Genomic DNA, 17,483 nt, shown 5'->3' on the forward strand with positions numbered 1-17,483 from the left:
GAACTTCTATAACAGCCTCTCTATGCAGTTTATTCAAACATTTTCCAGTCCTTCTGTTTATTTGGTGGTAAACTGGGATTATGTTTGATAATGAAAAGTCTTTCATTTAACTAGTGCCGTAGTTTTATATATGTGGCACCAAATCAGAACAGCAGTTGTTTTAAGGGGCTTTATATAGTGCAAGGTAAACACACTCTACAATTATAGAGACAAAACCCTAACAATCAGACGGCGCCCTATGAGCAGCACTTGGCGACAGTGGGAAAGAAAAACAAAGCTATATCTTACATAACGTTTACATTACACACATGAAAGATCGACGGTTCAATTTAGTGTACTCCTAATGCAGGTAAATCTAAGGTTTGCATCCTGAACGGCATCCGGGATAATATCTGTGCCAAATCAAACATGCAGGTTCATCTTCTGTGGGGACCACTTAAGATTATAAGGGAACAGCTTTTCTTTTATTGTGAAAGGCAAGCAGAGGAAAAAACTCTTTAAGTAACATTTCTGTACTGCTGTGGCAGTGGCGCTGTCAGCTGCCAGTTAAACACAAACCTTGAGGGCAAGAAGTGTTTCAACAATTTGCTAGCAACCATTTTTACTAGCTTTGGGTGATAAACATGTTAACAGTAGATTTAAAGAAGATGTGTAAATAATTTTTGTCTTCAACAACAGAATTGCAACTGTGACTTCAGATGGACTTTTTTAGACTATTTTCCCTAATTCAGAAATGTAAGATTTAAGACAGAGTTTGTACCCTTGACGTATTTGCATGATCTCTCACTGCACGTCTTAGTCTGTAGGTTTCTCTTACACAGAGCTCCTTGGACAGATCTGCGGAGCTCCCTCTGTGTTTGACATTCACACAGATGTTACCTTGGGTTAAACTGACGCTCTGTTTTTAATCAGAAGTATCCAGAGGTCTTTCACTGCCTCCTTCCTCTCTGCGTAGCCACCACGCCACCGCGTCTTTTCTGCCCGTCATCGCACATGCTGTTGTTCACCTTTTCAGAATAAAGGTTTCTGTTACTGCTGATGTGAGCTCACATTATCTGACCCGTGTGAAGGGAAGATGATAAAGCACTGCTCCTGCTCGTCAGGTCACTGTGTCTCAGCTGTCATGTTAAAGCTCACTAATTCTTGGTCTTTCTCTCCTTCTGTTTTGTTTGTTTGTTTGTGTGTGTGTGACCTGCTCACCTTCTTGCTTAGCAAATGGAAAATCTAGCAGTAAGTGGTTCTCATATTATAGACTTAAATAATGCTGCCAACCGGACAAAACACTGACATCTCATCTTTCTGTGCAGAAACAGACTGTGTTCTACCCCCACCCATTTCTCTGTCTATGTTTCTGCTTGATTGGTCATGTAACCCAGCTCAACCTCTTCATCCACCCACCCAATCATAACGTACCGTGTTATCCTGTTTGCATTTTTTTCTGTTTGCTTGTTGCACTGATTGTGTCTGCAGATAAATTCGTCTATCTACGTGTATTCAGTGTAGATTGGCCACCTGATTTCAGAGGGGCTGCTCCGTTATCAGTAGGATATGATGGCTAGAGAGTCCAGTGTTGTTAGGTTTGAATTCACTTTCATTTTGCATGATTCCATTGTCCCATTCCCATTCGTTCAAATCAGTTTCTCCCATTTCCTCCGAGATTAGGGGCTTAACTTTTAGTTTTCCCACACCTCACTCATCAATTCTACATGCTGAGGGATCAATGAGATGATGCCCTAGGTTTTCTAATTTAAAATTTCACCACTAATTCTAGCAGTAGGGTCATTCCATGAAATATCAGCCAGTATTTCCCATCTGACCCCGTCAGAAGCAGCTGATTTCTTTCTTTTTTGTTTGGTATCTCTAATGAAGCTGTGCAGAATTTACCTGCACACGATGACATTTTTCAACCCATCTCCATGTACTTCATAGTGTGCAGGTAAAATTTTGCATGCCTTCATTAAATAAGCTAAAGTTAATAGAATAAATAAAATCATCTGATTCTGCTGACTCAGGTCAGGTGGGACCAATTTTTCCAATTTGGGACGACCCTATAGTAGACTCACCATGGTCCAAACCAAATGACCCTCCATGTTAACTTTTTCATCTCTTCCTCTAACCCAGGATACCCATCTATCTAATCATGTGATCAGAGTGATTCAGTGCAGGTTAGATCGTAGCTTTGCTGAGATGTGACAGTGTGTTTTTCTGTCTTCTGTCTCTGTAGGAGCTCGAGTTATGTCGGAGGCTCTACAAATTGCACTTTCAGCTGCTGCTGCTGTTCCAGGCCTACTGCAAGCTCATCAGCAGGGTGGACACCATCAAGAGAGAGGCCGAGGTGAGAGACACAAGGTTTAGTGTGTGCCGAGTTTCAAATACATTTTAACTAAAGTCCAGCTGCAGATCAGGCATATCGATAAGCCAGCAGTGGTGGCAGTAAAAGTTTGTCCGTGCGTTGTTATATAATCCATTTTCTTCCACATTTATTTATTTATGTATCTATTGTTTGGTGGGGGGTGATTCCATAGTTGGAGGAACTAGCTGCTGCTACTGAAGTTCAGCAAAATTAAGAGGCTCTGGTAAAAAGTGACGCTCAAATTAAAGCTTTTCAGCTTTGTTGTGTGGGTACACTTTTATAGATGGAGAACGTAAAGACTTGCTTGTTCAATTTTAGGGTTTGTTTTTTTCATTTAGATTCTTGTAGTGATGTCGGCGTTAATCTCGTTGAAATGACGTTAACGCCAGAACTGAATTAACGCAGCAAATCTCTGTTAGTGAGTTAACGCGGATCGCCCCATGCGAGGGTCTGCACTGCGTCAGCGCCTTAGCGAGTTAACGTGTTAGCATTGTGCAGCCCCTCGCACGGGGCGATCCATGTTAACTCGCTAACGGAGAATTGCCGCGTTAATGCGGTTATGGCGTTAACGTCAATTTAATGAGATTAATGCTGACAGTGCTAGTTTCTTGTCAAATCCACAGGGAACCACTGCAAAACAGTATACCTTAAAATGTATGATAGTTTTTCTTATTTCAGTAACACTAGAGAAAAAATGCATTTAAAACTTAAAATATATATAAAGAGATCTGGAGTCAGAAAATGCAATAAAAAATGTGCAAAACAAAGAAACACAATTTGATTGGATAATTATTTTCCTTTACCCACGGGATCGATAAACAGGCTTTACTAAATCTGTATTGCAGTGCATCCTTCTCTGGGCTGCATCTTAATGGCGCTTTAATTTAATTTAGACATTTAATAAAATTAAATTATTTCCCGTACTGAGCGCTGAGGTCAGCTAGTCCAGGTAATATTTAGTCCGGGTTCATTTCGTTCACCTCCCGAGGAAGATCTGCTTGTGTTATTTGGTGCTGTGACAATAATCCTCCTTTGTCTCCGTTTCTAAGGTTACCAACATGTCCGAAGAGCTCACTATCTTAGAGAGCTGCCTGAAGGAGGCGGAAACAGGAAATGATGGTCAGGAGGATGTGTGCATGTCAGACAATGCCCAGACGAACACCGAGACAGCCATACAGTCGCTGATTGAAACCCTGAGAGCCAGAGACTTCAGCTCTGCTCTCACACAAGTCAAAATCTTCAGGTAAGATAAACACTACAGTTACACAAAAACAGTGGCTTTAATCGGTGACATAACAAGGCAATACAGTGATTAAGCCTCCTGTCTAAAAGGCCCAGTCAAACATTAATTAACAAGTAAAAAGTTGTTATTTTTAATGCACTCTGATTCCTGGCTGTTTCATTAGAGTCTCGTGCTTCATGTCATTGCGCTTAAGGGCTCGAGTTACTAACTGATCCTCACGGGTTCACTCAGACACAGCATCCGTTCAGTTTGGTTACTACAACATGGAAGACAGCTGCGAGTTTGCTCCAGAAAAACATTTTTTGTTAACATAATAAGGATGTTCTTTGGCACTGTCACATATTTTAATATTGGCATTTTTGGATGCTGCAGATTAAGTTCAGACTGTGACATCCAGCATGATCATTTCAAGTAAGAAGCCCAGATATAAGATAAAAGGAGGTTAAAATGCACTCCTGTTTCTATCGCATATCATTACTGAAATGTTCAGAGGCCGAAGCTCCTTTGACTTGGCAGGCCTGCTTGCGATGCTTCTTGGCAGTTATTTTGAAGATCCCATCTAAATGATGAGATGGGATGTTCACTGGGATATGAAAGCAGTACGTGTAGACTCACCAGTCACACAGTTAAAACAGTCGTGAAACCTTTGGCTCGCTGCCTGGTGATGAGGCATGAGTCTGTGAAGATGAGGGACTGTGCATAAAAATAACTGCTACACCCCCTTGAAATAAAGTTGCTAACAAAAACTGTGCAATGGTACACACCTGTAGCATTACCTAAACAACGAGTGCCTAGAATTTAATACTGTGCTCTTTCTAAAGCTCAGTGAACAACTGCCCAACATTGCCCAAAGTGCATTTGTTCACAGACCTGAACATGTTTTCAGAGGAGTCGACTAACAAACCAAAGCACCTCAGGAAAACTGTTTATCCAGCAGCTAAGAATGTGTTCTGTACAATCCCCTTTTCTTCACATCTCTTCTTCATCTCCAGATCTCTGTGGCCCAATGATATCTTCGGCAACGAGACGGACGATGCGGTCCAGACTCTTCTACACATTTACTTCCGTCACCAGACGCTGGGTCAGACAGGCTGCTTGGCGGTCGTAGGCCCCAGCAGAGACCTGTCTCAGGCTAGCAGCCGCCTCATGGAGCTCAACCTGCAGATCCGTGAGGCTCTGAGTCAGGCGCAGACCTGCCAGACCCACACCGACATAGTCAGCACCGGACTGTAAGCCTGAGGCACTGCAGGCTGGACTAGACTGGACAAAAACACCCCTCTCCTCTACACCTCCCCTCAGCTGGAGTGTAGACGGTGAGGGGCGGAGGACAAGAGAGACTCCACCTATAAAGGGCTAAAGGATGCGTGGGAATAACTGTGACTCTTAATATATATTAATACATGTATGAATGCTTAAAGCTAATATCTTTTCCCAGACTAAGCCAACTCGCAAAATTCAGTTGCAATAAGTCATGTGGTGGCGTGCCTGGGAAAGAATAAGAGAGGGCGCTGTGGGATGATAACTTTTTTGTTGTTGTTGTAGTTGTTATTTGTTTTTCTCTTTTCGCTGGATCTGATCCGAGGGGCCCCGTCGTACCGAACGGATGCGCTCCTCGGGGTCTGGACTGGGAGTCGGCGTCGAAGCCTGGGAGGCAGTCCAGAGGAGGTGTCGTATGTGTGAGGACGCACCATCAAGATTCATAAGCAAACTCAGAAAGTCTTTAAGAAACCGAAAAGTTTTCAAACGCATGCTGAAAGAGAAAAAGCACTGCAAGAATATTTTTTTGAGAAATGTATTTTTTATTAGAGCTAACATCCTAGGTTGTAAATGTTAGGATATTTAACATGTTAACCCTGTGGGAGACGTTTACCTTCAGGGAGTGTACAAAGAGAAATATATCTGTTTATTGATCTGCTCTGAGAGGAGAGTCCCCTTCAACAGGTCTTCACGCAAAACTCACTCTTTAACCAAATAAGTAGATGCCTTTAGAGACTCTTGACTGTGTGATTATATATTGGATATTCTGGTATACGCTCACACACAAAAATGCATATAATTGCACACAAGTGCGGACTGGCTACAGCTCATTATGGAAACATAACTTATTTTACTCTGTATATATTTTAGAAAATGTATAGTGTAAAACCAGTATTTTTTTCCCCCCCTTGTACTTTTGTGTAATGCACTGTTCATCCGATTAGGATGTCTGTATAAAGCTAATGTGATGAGAAAGCCAGAAACAGGTTTGAGTCATTGATGGTCCGCTCCACCTTTAGTCATCCAATCATACAAATTTCCCAAAGGCTGCCTTGGTTGGTGGTTGCGGTTTCAAAAGAGGGAAGCGATGCTCGTTTGGGACAAGCCACCCGTCTGCCTTTGGCGGCGATGGCATGGGAGATCAAAACAAGCCTCCATCTCCTCTGCTGGACCCCACCAACCCAGCCAAGCCCCACATACATATGCATTCCTTGTCTCCACTGTGATCTTTTTGTTAGCAGCGTAGGCTCTGCTTAAAGCCTTACGAGGGAGGAGATGAGGTTTGAATCTGTCCATGTAGGTTGATCATGTTGCAAAGCGGCGCTCATCCACTGCTGCGTTTTGATCCTGTTTATTTATTTTCTGAGGGGAAGCGGGTGTCTGTACTCTCACAATGCCCCTACTTGCTGCTGTGACTGCAGGACATGAACCGTTATCTGAATGCTTCTTGGACAGCTTGTCATGGCACATTGTAACAGTCACTGTACTCATTCCTCAGAGCTTCTCTTTTTCTCCTCCTGCTTGTCTGGTACATATGAATGCTGTTCTTATTTAATGATTATTTACCTGGAAGATATTTTAATGTAGAGCTGCATTATACATTTTTTTCCTTGTTCACTCATACCAGCCTTTTCTGGATCAATAAAAACCTTACAGAATGATCTTGATCTTCAGTTATTAAAATTGAAAGCACCATCTCCATGTGTTTTTTCTTGGACTCTGCCAGAGTCATTGTAAGATGTCACTGTAAGTTTAAAAAAATATACTAATTTATCTTAATATACTCTAAAACAGGCTCCTTTAGTTCCCTTTTAACATCCTCTTGCCTAAAAGTCCACTTTCTTTTGATTGGCTGCTCCTCACCTGGCCCCCACTCCAAACTGTTGCAGCAGATGGCCCCGCCCCTCCCTGAGCCAGAAGTTTCTTCCTGTTAAACTGGAGTTTTTCCTTCCCACTGTTGCCAAAGTGCTTGCTCATAGGGGGTCATATAGTTGTTGGGTTTTTCTTTGTATCTTTTATTGTAGGATCTACTGTACAATATAAAGCGCCTTGAGGCAACTGTTGTGATTTGGCGCTATATAAATATTGAATTGAAATTCTGCAAACAAGATGTGCTGCATGGGCACACCCCCATCTGCTTACCAGTGTGGAGGTTTTAAAAAATAAATATGTAATTGATTAGAAATGCCACATTCCCAAATCCACAGGGGCGTCTGTGGCTCCGGAGGTAGAGTGGGAAGGTTGATGTTCTCCAGTCCCACTATCTTTGGGCCAGACACTGAAACCCAGATTCCCTGTGGTGCAAGTGTGTATTAGAAAGCACTTAACACACCGAGTAAAGTGGTGAATGGTTTGTAGTAAAAATCTCTGTACATATGAACTCTGACACAGAATAGAGAAGGATGATATATGAAACAAAACCATTTAAATCCAATTCGTGCTCTTTGGCTCTGTATGCTCTCATCACTCAAAAGTCATAGCAACACCTAGAGTGAGTATTCATAGCTACCAGTGACCCTTTGGCGAACAGATCTGCAAACAATTACAAATTAAGGAATGGATAGGATACACTGATATTTAGAACAGCAGATTTTATTTTTTAAGCCAAGTGTTTAGTCTTCGACCCACCAGTTTCAGGTTCTTTGGTGCCATGGCAACCTAGTTTCCAATAATTTAACGCCACTCTTAGTTTATTGCACATGTTCAGGTTTATGTCAGCCTGATTTCAGACAACAGGATTCTCCAAGGTGCTGCATTTGAGTTGAGATCAGTGACAGTTTAAGTGAGCATGCTTACAGACAGAATGCAAGCTAGCAGTTTATTACATCGTAAAGCACATGTGGTGCTTCGGTTTCATCAACACAAAGAGAACTGGTGTGAAATAAAGTACAGAAACATCAAAAATACATTTTGCATCCAAGATGCCATCGTTGCACCAGCAGTGGGTTCAAGATGCCCCCCACGTACAAGTTGTGCCAGCATACTGAGGACAGTTCAGTCGAGACGCTCCTTAGATGATGTACTTGAAGCTGAATGTGCTGTCGCAAGAGAGCCGCTTGCCTTTGCATCTGCCGCACAAATCCTGTCTGTGGGGTCGTTTGGGATCGACGTGTCGTTGTGTTACTGCACAGGAACAGCGTGCTTTGTTGCAAGTCTGAGGAGAGAGAAAGCGTTAAGTGGAGACTAGCAAGCCATTCAAAATCCACACAGACCGATTAGGACTTACATGACACGTGATGTCCTCGACACGGTATGGGTTGTATTCCTTTTGGCATTTTCTACAAAACTGTTTGAAGTAAACCTGGAAGATAAGCAGAGGACTCAGACTTTCTAGGCAGCAGGTCTCTGAAAGTCAGTCATTGTTGCACTGAGGACTTCCTATGGTGGCCTCTTGATAAAGCACATTTCATCTTTGGAGGACCTTAATCAGAGCTGCTCACCTTGTTGGTGCCCTGAACACACCACACATAGGCACTCTCCCATCGCAGATTGCAGTCTCTGCAGTGATAATATCCATATTTCTGTTCCAGAAACTGAAGGACAAAAACCAAAATTAGTTCAATGAAATCATTAGAAGGAATCCATCCAAAAATAAACCATCCACATACGTTGGTTGAGAGGAGAACAATCCGAGTAGCCATGATTATGACACTTGCAAAGGGGGGCTAAACAAATATACTTTGAGTTGATTGTTAATTAGCAAATTAACTGAAACAGATCAAACTTTATAGGTAGCACACTGACAAAATTAGAAGCATATTTTCTGGATGATGTTCTAAACAGAAATTTGCCAAGTTGAGTTTGTCTGATAGATGCTGCCCTCAAGTCTGGTTAAACCAGGGCTAAAGAGCTGCTCAACTTGGGAACAACTTGAAGGCTTGGGCAATACCTAAACAGTATCCAAGAAGTGGAACAAATTAAAGACTAGTTTATAAGGACAGTAAGTGAGTATTTTAGTGCCATATTCGCACTTTTGGGACAGTACTACAACTTCCAAACTGGACGTTCAGTTCTGAAAGAAAAAGAAATGCGCCAACACATCTCCTTGAATGATCCATTTAATATATAAGGCAATTTCCAAGCAGTTGTGGCGCAAACGTTCTTGGAAAAACTGCCAAGTATAAACCTCCCGGTGCGTGATTAACTCACCTGGAACCGCACACGCGCTTTGCCCTTCGAGTCCTCCGCAGTTAGCTGCGCATCCTCACTCCTGGCCAGCTGTTTGGACTTGAGCTTTTTGCTTTGCTCTAGTTGCTTTGCGGTCTTTTCATCCTCTCCAGTCTGGCTGTCTTCGTCCTTCCCCTCGGTGTCCTCGGAGGGCTCGGGCGGCTCACCCGGGGGCTCACCGGTCTGCACCGTCTCACTGGAGGTTTCCTTATTGTTGTTATTTTCATCGACCAGGAAGGAGGTGACGCTCCTGTATGCTATCGGGGAGTAGACGGCGAGGGTGCGGGGGTAACGCACACCGCCCGTCGCTTTGGGGCTGCCGGGCGTCGCTGGCTCCTGCTTCCTTTTGCGCTGGAAGTCCCGCTTCATGGCCAGAAGGGTGCGCGGGCCAATGGAGCACTGCACCGAAGCGTCCTTCTTCGGGTTGACCTGCACTGCCACATCCTTGGTGTTCGCCTTCCTGAGCCTCGGGGTGAGTTTGGGGTTGATTTGGGACAAGATGGACTTCAGCTGTGCGCGCTGGTGGTTGTTGAAGGCATCAGAAGAGTCTCCATAGTGGGAGAAGTAACTTTTGTATTTCCACCCCGCGTCTTTAGGCCGGGGGTATCTGCCCATGTAAGGATTGTAAGAAGAATAGAAGTAGGTATCCACTGGCTCGTCACCATATGTTGCCATGTTTGTTCAACCGGCCGACGCTTTGCTGTAACTAGTTAAATAGAGTGGAGCTCTCCATTAGACCTAATTAAGATCAGGTGTAGGACGTCTCATTACAAGAAAGGGGGGGAAGTAGACACGTGACAGCGGTGTGCCTGTTTTGTGTTTATACGTCTTTAATTGGCACAATTTTTACAGTACAATTAAGATCAGACTGTAGAGCACAGGTAAGCTAAAGTTTTGGCACAGGCTTGTTGGGAAATCTGCACATGAATCAGTCTGATATGTTTTTAAAATGGCTTTTAGTCTCTCTTACACACACACACACACACACACACACTCAAAGCATTGAAACGAAACACTGTCCTGCTTCACTAATGCAACTTTGAAGTCATGTTTCTTTTGCTTTTTTTATATCACGAAATGAGACATCAGTGGTTAAGATGAACGAGTTAAGCTCAGGACATAAAGCACCTTTTTTAGCAATCATGTTAACATTTTACAGGCATTTCTTTTATGAATAACAGCGATGAAATGTATGGAAGGTCATAACTGCCAAAATTAAAAATAAAGAAATTAGTCAATAAATGACTCAGTAATTAGATTATATGCTTTATCAGCGGTTGAAGTTTCCAGATTTATATAACAACATAGTGTAGTGGTTAACACATTCACCTTACATGTGCATGATCACCATTTTGAGACTAGGAGAACGCACCCCTACCCCCACATTTTTCCAAGGCGAGGTCACAAGCTATTGGATTCCCGGTGCTATTCCAAAGCCTGGATAAATGGGAGGGTTGAGGGAGGGTGACCCATTTATAAAAAGGAAAGCTTATGTGTGAAGGCTTACTTTTTAAAACAAGATTTTTCTGAGTTTGTCTTTAAAAAATGTCTCCTTACACATGAAAATGCAAAACCAATCTCGAGCGCAGTCAAAAGCATGCTAAAGCAACAGGTGGTATTATAACCCCAACCTTCAAAAAATGTTGGCCAATCAAAAGCTCATAAACAATAACACGGCACAGAGTCTGCGAGGAGCTAAAGGTGCACATCCCTGCTAATCTTAAGCAAGAAACAAATAAAACACCCGAATTTCAATCAACCAATTTAAATCATACACATGTATCAAAGATGGACGTAACCTTGGGGTCTAACAATAAAGCCAATGCAGAAGTGCCAAAATATCTGTATCCTACTTGAAGGCCACCAGATGGTAATAGCTGTGGTTTCAGTCCCTCATTTTGGGTCATGCTAAAAATAAAAACCAAAGTCTGTTTTATAAGCAAAACAGAAGGGAAGGATATCTGTGGTATGTAGCTACAAGTCAGTGAGCGTTAGCCAATGAGCATCCATTTTCACAGTCAGACCGTTATCTATTCATATGTGGATTTTGCAACTAAGCTGGCGATTGGGGAACCACATCCCCAGGCTTCAAAGTGGGACTCCAGAAACCAACAAGTGATGTCACGGTAGCTAGATCCATCTTTTATACTGTCTGCTTGGAGCCAACCTCGCGTGGTCTTTAAAGGACCAGTATTAGATGAAGGTTTTAGTACCTTTGCATTTGTTTCATTTTTCAGTCCTAGGTGTTCCCACTTGGCTAAAAATACAGTCAAATAATAGATAAATAATAAAAACAATCATTAAAAAATGTAAAATAAAAGTAAAAATGAATGAAAGTAAGTAATAAAGTGGGATAACTATAATACTAAGTGACATGTTGAAAGCAAAAAAAACCGAGTGTTTATCTTATAGCTTTATTCATTTCTGTGTTTAAGTAATAATTTAATGTCTATTAATTGTGTTACTGAGTCATATATATATATGTTTTTTCTTTTTTTCTTTCTTTTTTCCATTTGGCAGTTTTGGTCCTCCATAGCGGAGCAGCGATTTTTGATTTTTTTAAATAATTATTTTTATGCAGATTAAACTGGAGTTGGATCTGGAGGACAAGGATCCAGCATGATAGTGTTTGGGTCGCTCACTGTCACCGCACCATATGACGGTTCAAAGTCCTCGTCTTCAAACCTTTGATAATTTATGTCCGTGTCCTCACCGTCCACCATGGGATCTGGTTTATGCAGGACCTCCCTCCTGTACATCCTGTAGGCCAGGATGAAAATCCCAGCCTCGGTTGCTTGGAACAGGGCGTAGAGCAGGGGAAACATGTACATCCCCCCCATCAGCTGAGGAGGGTAGGCCAGCTTCAGGATAGCCGTACACAGCTGCACATTCTGGCAGCCCGTCTCCAGAGACACGGCCCTGCGACTGTTGGGGGGCAAGTCAAAAAGCACTGCCAGCCCGTAACCTGCAGCGTAACCGCACAGAGGCATCAGCACAGCCACCACGTAGACAGAAGGCGGGATGGTGGAGAGCAGCTCTGGCCCCAGCATTGCTCCAGTAAGGATGAAGAGTAACACCAGGGTGAACAACAAAGACCACAGAGAAGCCTGCAAACACAAGAATTCAGCGTGAGAATTTTTTTTAAAAATATGGCGGCAACTTTCTACAAGACATGATTTTTAAAACCAAAACATTTCGGGTTTTTTCTTCATTTGAACCATAAAGGCAATATCCAACCTGCGCAACCAATAATAACTAATAACATCACATTTTTATGTTGTTTTATTTATTTGTTGTAAACTCCTTTTTTTAAAAATTGTGTACATATAATAAAAGTTTCAGATAGACTGCTTTCTTTGCACTAAGGGGACAGCATATAATTTCGTTGTGCTTGTGGTGCCCAACATTACCGTGTACTCTAACTTATGAGGCCCTCATGTGTCGCTTTTATCAGAAAGCACAGGGAGGAGCTCTTCCTGATATAGTGCCTCTGATGTCACTCTTCCAGCGGTCAGCCACCCCACTAGTAATAACTGAGACCAAGAAATACGCAGTGCGCTTTTGGGCAAAGGCCCCTAACCAAAAGTACTTCGGCTGGAACGAAATGATCGAACGGATGTATAAAAGTTAATTGTTGTCAGATTACCTTTAAAACAATATCCGCCACTCGCGTGTAGCGGTACCTAAGCATAACTCCAAACCCAATGGGGATGAGGGTGCTGCAAAGTGTCAGTATGATGGCCCCAAAGGGCAGGAGGTTAACCACAGGGGTGTTGATCCAGGCTCGACTGTAGATCCAGAGGCAGAGCGGCATCAAAACAAGCGCCAGCAGAGTGGAGGATATGGTCATGATGATGCTGGGAGGAGTAGAGAAAAGAAGAAGTATGGTGGACGTGAAGCACGTACGGTGTTGGATCGTTTGAGGAAAATGTAGCAATGGCTTTAAAAAAAAAAAAAGCATGCAGAACTTAAAAGTTATTCTTACGTGTTGTTATTTCGGTGCGTAAATGTCAGAATTTGCGCACAAAACACTGTTAACACCAAAACCCACTTCAAGTCATGCTTAGGTGAGTAAGGGGATCTACCTTAGGTTCATCTCTCCGTGCACAAGCAGAGACATAATATTTGACAAGTTTCCTCCAGGACAGCAGCCACAGAGGAGCACGGCCATCGCCGCCACATCATCCAAAGAAAAGGCTAGCGCCAAAAGAAAAGCCACTAGTGGCATGATAACAAACTGACACACCAGAGCCAGGAGCACCCCGATGGGTCGGCGGATATGTTCTCCGAGCTGGCTGACCTCCACCGTGCAGCCCAGCCCCAACATAGTGAAGCAAAGTACCAGTCCGACGAACACATTGATGCCGTGACTGAGCGGGGAGTCCCAGAAGGCAGGCATCAGGTGAGAGGTTTCCGTCGGGAGAACGGCCATAAACTCGGCTACAGTCCTGTAACCGCTGCCTTGGAGAAACACGGCACGACCGACCGCTCCTAATCCCTTCATGACACCCCCCTCCGGAGAATCCACTTGCTTTAAAGTAATAAAGTCCACCGAACCAGCACTTTGCGCACTTCCACCCGGCAGACTGGAGTTCTCCATGGCGCAAAAGGAGATCAGAAAATCTCAACCGTCGCCTTGTGCCTGTATTGGCTCGTGCGTAAACGATTCCTCTAGTGACGCACTGTCACTAATAAGAAACTGCGGAAGGTCCAGTAGTCGGGGTATGCGATGGTGCCATGGTACTGATAGCTTAATGAGTCTGAGTGGTGCCACGGATTGTTTCTGGGCTAAACTGCTGGAGGAAAGACAGCACAGGGTCGTAAGTTTAAGCAAGAGTGGCTGGACCAATCAATAACTACCACCATTGCCATTTACACTGAGCTCTGCGCTGTATAGGAAGAAAGACCCCGCGAACTTCAATCTTATTATTACACTTTGACAGTTTGCCATCCTGAAAAATGAGACTCTGTTGAGTGGTTGCTGTTTTGTCTCTCGCGTGTTCTGCAGAAGGATGGAAAAGATCCTTGACATTTATGGGAAATGTAAGTTGCGGTAAGTCGGTTGCTTGTTGAGGTTGAGTAAGCAGAGGCTGTGTTGATCTTTAAATTAGTGCAGCAAACTGGGAAAATCCGCCCGCCCTTTTCTTTCCCCCCTGTTTTTTTGGTCAGGCTGGTCGCATTACGCACGAGTCCTCACCTCTAACGTTACCTTGCGCATAAGTCTTTTGGTTCAGTAGATTATTATTATTAAAATCAGACTTCAGCGTTTGACCTCACACAAGAACTTGGGAACTCTGATTAGTGTTTTATAAATACCAACCTGAGAGCATATATATCACATTGAATTTGTATATATATTGGTCAGATCAGCTGGAATTTAAATAATTCAGTTGCTCCCAAAAGTACTCCTGGTGGAGTCTGATATATTTCTTACATGATTAAAGCGGGCTCAAGCTCACTCCCACATATATTTTCATTCTTGAATTCAAATAAGGTAGATATGTGTGATTCATAAACATTAAAAAAAAAACATGTTGCTGTGGCGCATTGAGCCTAAAATGCGTGATGCCACGGAGCAAACCACACAGTTCCCACACCTCAACCTACAGGACTGAAAAGATTCCCTGGGTGCCAGAAAGCACAGGACACACCCAGAGGTCCTTGGTCTTTAATGGGCAGAGCAGTTACACAATATTACAGCTAATAGGATGAGTGTTGTTGCTGAATCTGCTTTTTATAAGTCTGAAGCCTATATTTATTATTAAATTTCAATTCCTGTAATACATAATATTTTTTATGTTGAAATCTTTTATCCATCAATATGACAAAGAAAACCTTTGTCTTTTAACAGAAATCCTAAATATGAGTGAGGTAAAACTTGTACATGGTAAATGGATGATCCTTGCTTATTTTAAACCTTTGTTGTGTAGACGGCATAGGCAGCACCGGTGAAATATTGTGGTCTGCTGCTGTGACAGTGTGTTCTCCACAATAATGGTTTATCATATTCAGCATCACTCATATGAACTGTCTTTGTTCTGTGTGTCTGCAGCACACAGGAAATGATCCTGAGTGAATCTAGCACACGAAGATGAGAGTCTGGAAAAAATAAATTCACTCTTTGGAGCTGAAGAGGGGACAGTACAGTCGGTGACTCAGGCTTTCAATCTCCTCCCCTTCCCAGAGAAACACACCATGTCCCCTCTCAGCAGCAGCGGGTGACTCCAGGTACGTAACGCTGTCTCTGTGCAGAATACATAATGTGTCCCCATCAGCAGCTGGACATAGTGTGTGAGACTAAAACAAAAGTACAGTACAAAATGAATAAATACTATAATTGATTAGAGCTGACAAGAGCAAGGAACAGTGCAAGCAAATTGTTTTGTTGTTGTTGTTTGTTTGGTTTTTTTCTTTTAGAAAATATAAATGTTATAGTAAAGTGAGAGCACACAGAGACCGATTTACATACCCAGAAATAATTTTGACACAATATATGAGTGTACTCTATTAAACCTATTAAAACCGTGGAGAAAAAAAAGAGCCTGTATGAATGTGGCAAGTTGTATAAAGTGCTTTGAGTGCTCAGATATTACAGCGCTATATAAGATGTGTTTTTTATGGCAGTTTTAAGTAAAAATCTAAATAAATAACATAAAAATATTCCCTTATGTACTTTCTTCTGGGCCTTGGTGCACACCCTCAGTTCATCCTCTGAAAAACATTACCTGATCTCAATTTCGGGCCCCTTTGACCACAGTGAACCATCTTCAGATGGCTGCTCCCCGCTGGATAACATGCCATATTGCAGAAGTGGTTTCTTGAACATGATGATGAGTTCACTGCCGCCACAGTCACTTTATTTATTTTTTAGATACATTAAAGTGTCTGCTTACTATACATGTGGTTTAAAAAACTGCCCTTAAATGTGTACAAACTCCACAGTGTGCAGCTTGTACACTTGGTGTTTACAACAGTTTTATAGTTCCAAATTAGCAAAATTGCAAACAAGAAAAAGGAAAAGGAAAAGCTACATGTAAGAATACTTTTGAGCTTTTATTTGAAATGTGACTTTACACAGGGAAACCGAATGTCATGTTTGTGGATATAAAAAAAATTTCAATAACAAAACCTGTCACACAAAAGGTGTGGTATGTCTTTTTGCAACATTCGTCCAACAGCTTCCCACTGAATCTGAGCTTTAACAGAGGCACCTCTCTCTTTAATAAATAGTTTCATTTACAGAGCGAGTAATTAGATATAAATACAAAGGCGCGTTTAAAACATTTTTTTAAAGCAATTATAAATGTGTTGATTCTATTTAAAAAAACAAAAACAAACAGGCAACAAGCAAATCAATCAAGCAATCAGATGCAAAATTGCAAACAATGTTGGCGAAACCAAAAACTGGCACCAAGAAAAAAGAAAACATACAAACAAAATGATGTTCAAACTTTAAATTATAGGCACTAGTTTAAGAACACCCACCACATCAATCACCGGTACAGCTTCCCGAACACTGGCATGCCTTTTGATTCATTCTCATAGCATAAGAGGTAAAAGCCAATCAAAACCTAAAACGTATTCAAGACAGATTTTCATCATATTCCTTTTTTTTCATGGTATGAATGATACACACTGATACATCTCTTATGGGGATTTGATAAACAATATCAAAGTTTCCTTGTTTTCATTGGCTGATTGGGTGAACAGGGACAAAACAGCTCTTTCAGGCTTTTTTTCTCAACATTTTTAAATCAGACATCAGTAAAAACTCAGAGCTAATGTTAACCTGGGGCCAGTTTCACAAAGATATCTGAGACTCCAGTGTGCGAGGGTCTAAAATGTGCTCTTTGGCTGCCATATTTCTGCAACAGAGTCAATTAGCAGCTCGGGTCTAGTGATAAAAGTCCCAAATGAAAGGGCTTTTAACTTTAAGTGCTTACATGAAGTGCTGTGTATCTATTAAAAGCACAATTCAGTAGCTCAGAGTGGATCCCAAATTGAAGCTTGGTCTTGCAGCGGAAAGAGGACTATTATGAACAATTATAAATGAAATGCCTGCTATCGTCTGCAGGTAAGATAAATAAAAGCCCGAGTCACCAATGTGTAATCTAGTCTGAATTTCACAAAAAGAACCGCTGACTTTTATTTAAAGGTACTTTTTGTAGTTATCTGCATAATTTAACTTTCACCAGCAGGGGGCAGCACATTCACGTTTTTGTTCCATTTTTAAACTTGATAGTTCTCTTTACCCTTCCCTATTTATACAAGAGGCTTCCCTTTTTCCCAAAACACCAGAGCAAATAAGCATGTGTTCCTCCTAATTATTAGTCAGGTTTAGGAAAAGTTACGATGACTCACTGCACCATCTTGTGGTGCAAAATCGTACTGCACAAGAGTACAGAATGGCCCAGATTGAGCTCTTAAACATAATTCAAAGGCAATGTGGACATAAAGTTAGAA

General features: G+C 42.1%; 3 protein-coding genes across 12 annotated transcripts in view; 1 reads left to right on the forward strand and 2 right to left on the reverse strand.

Annotated features, from left to right (window-relative positions):
* The window catches only part of fryl (furry homolog, like), a 75,154-nt gene extending 68,640 nt beyond the window's left edge, over positions 1–6,514 (forward strand). For 8 of the 10 annotated variants that reach the window (XM_087836847.1, XM_087836848.1, XM_006790207.3 and 5 more), the window contains 4 exons: positions 1,213–1,230; positions 2,225–2,335; positions 3,403–3,596; positions 4,589–6,514. In XM_087836847.1, the coding sequence (XP_087692973.1) occupies positions 1,213–1,230; positions 2,225–2,335; positions 3,403–3,596; positions 4,589–4,829 (564 nt within the window). In that variant the 3' untranslated portion in view covers positions 4,830–6,514. The remainder of the gene's footprint in view (positions 1–1,212; positions 1,231–2,224; positions 2,336–3,402; positions 3,597–4,588) is intronic. The other 2 variants (XM_087836843.1, XM_087836849.1) reach the window with 1 other exon arrangement.
* Positions 6,515–7,685: 1,171 nt separating this feature from the next.
* zar1 (zygote arrest 1) lies at positions 7,686–9,695 on the reverse strand. The gene is made up of 4 exons (XM_087836278.1): positions 9,003–9,695; positions 8,294–8,386; positions 8,080–8,154; positions 7,686–8,007 (listed from the first exon to the last, which is right to left on the reverse strand). Exons 1-4 carry the CDS (start codon positions 9,693–9,695, stop codon positions 7,864–7,866), a joined length of 1,005 nt encoding a protein of 334 aa, XP_087692404.1. The 3' UTR covers positions 7,686–7,863.
* Positions 9,696–11,518: 1,823 nt separating this feature from the next.
* On the reverse strand, positions 11,519–13,620 carry slc10a4 (solute carrier family 10 member 4). Its single transcript, XM_006790217.3, has 3 exons — positions 13,106–13,620; positions 12,667–12,877; positions 11,519–12,127 (listed from the first exon to the last, which is right to left on the reverse strand). Exons 1-3 carry the CDS (start codon positions 13,618–13,620, stop codon positions 11,603–11,605), a joined length of 1,251 nt encoding a protein of 416 aa, XP_006790280.3. The 3' UTR covers positions 11,519–11,602.
* Between the last annotated feature and the right edge of the window lie 3,863 nt (positions 13,621–17,483).

The sequence above is a fragment of the Neolamprologus brichardi genome, chromosome 23 (assembly GCF_056152115.1).
Source record: "Neolamprologus brichardi isolate AB-2024 chromosome 23, ASM5615211v1, whole genome shotgun sequence".
Classification (NCBI taxonomy): domain Eukaryota; kingdom Metazoa; phylum Chordata; class Actinopteri; order Cichliformes; family Cichlidae; genus Neolamprologus; species Neolamprologus brichardi.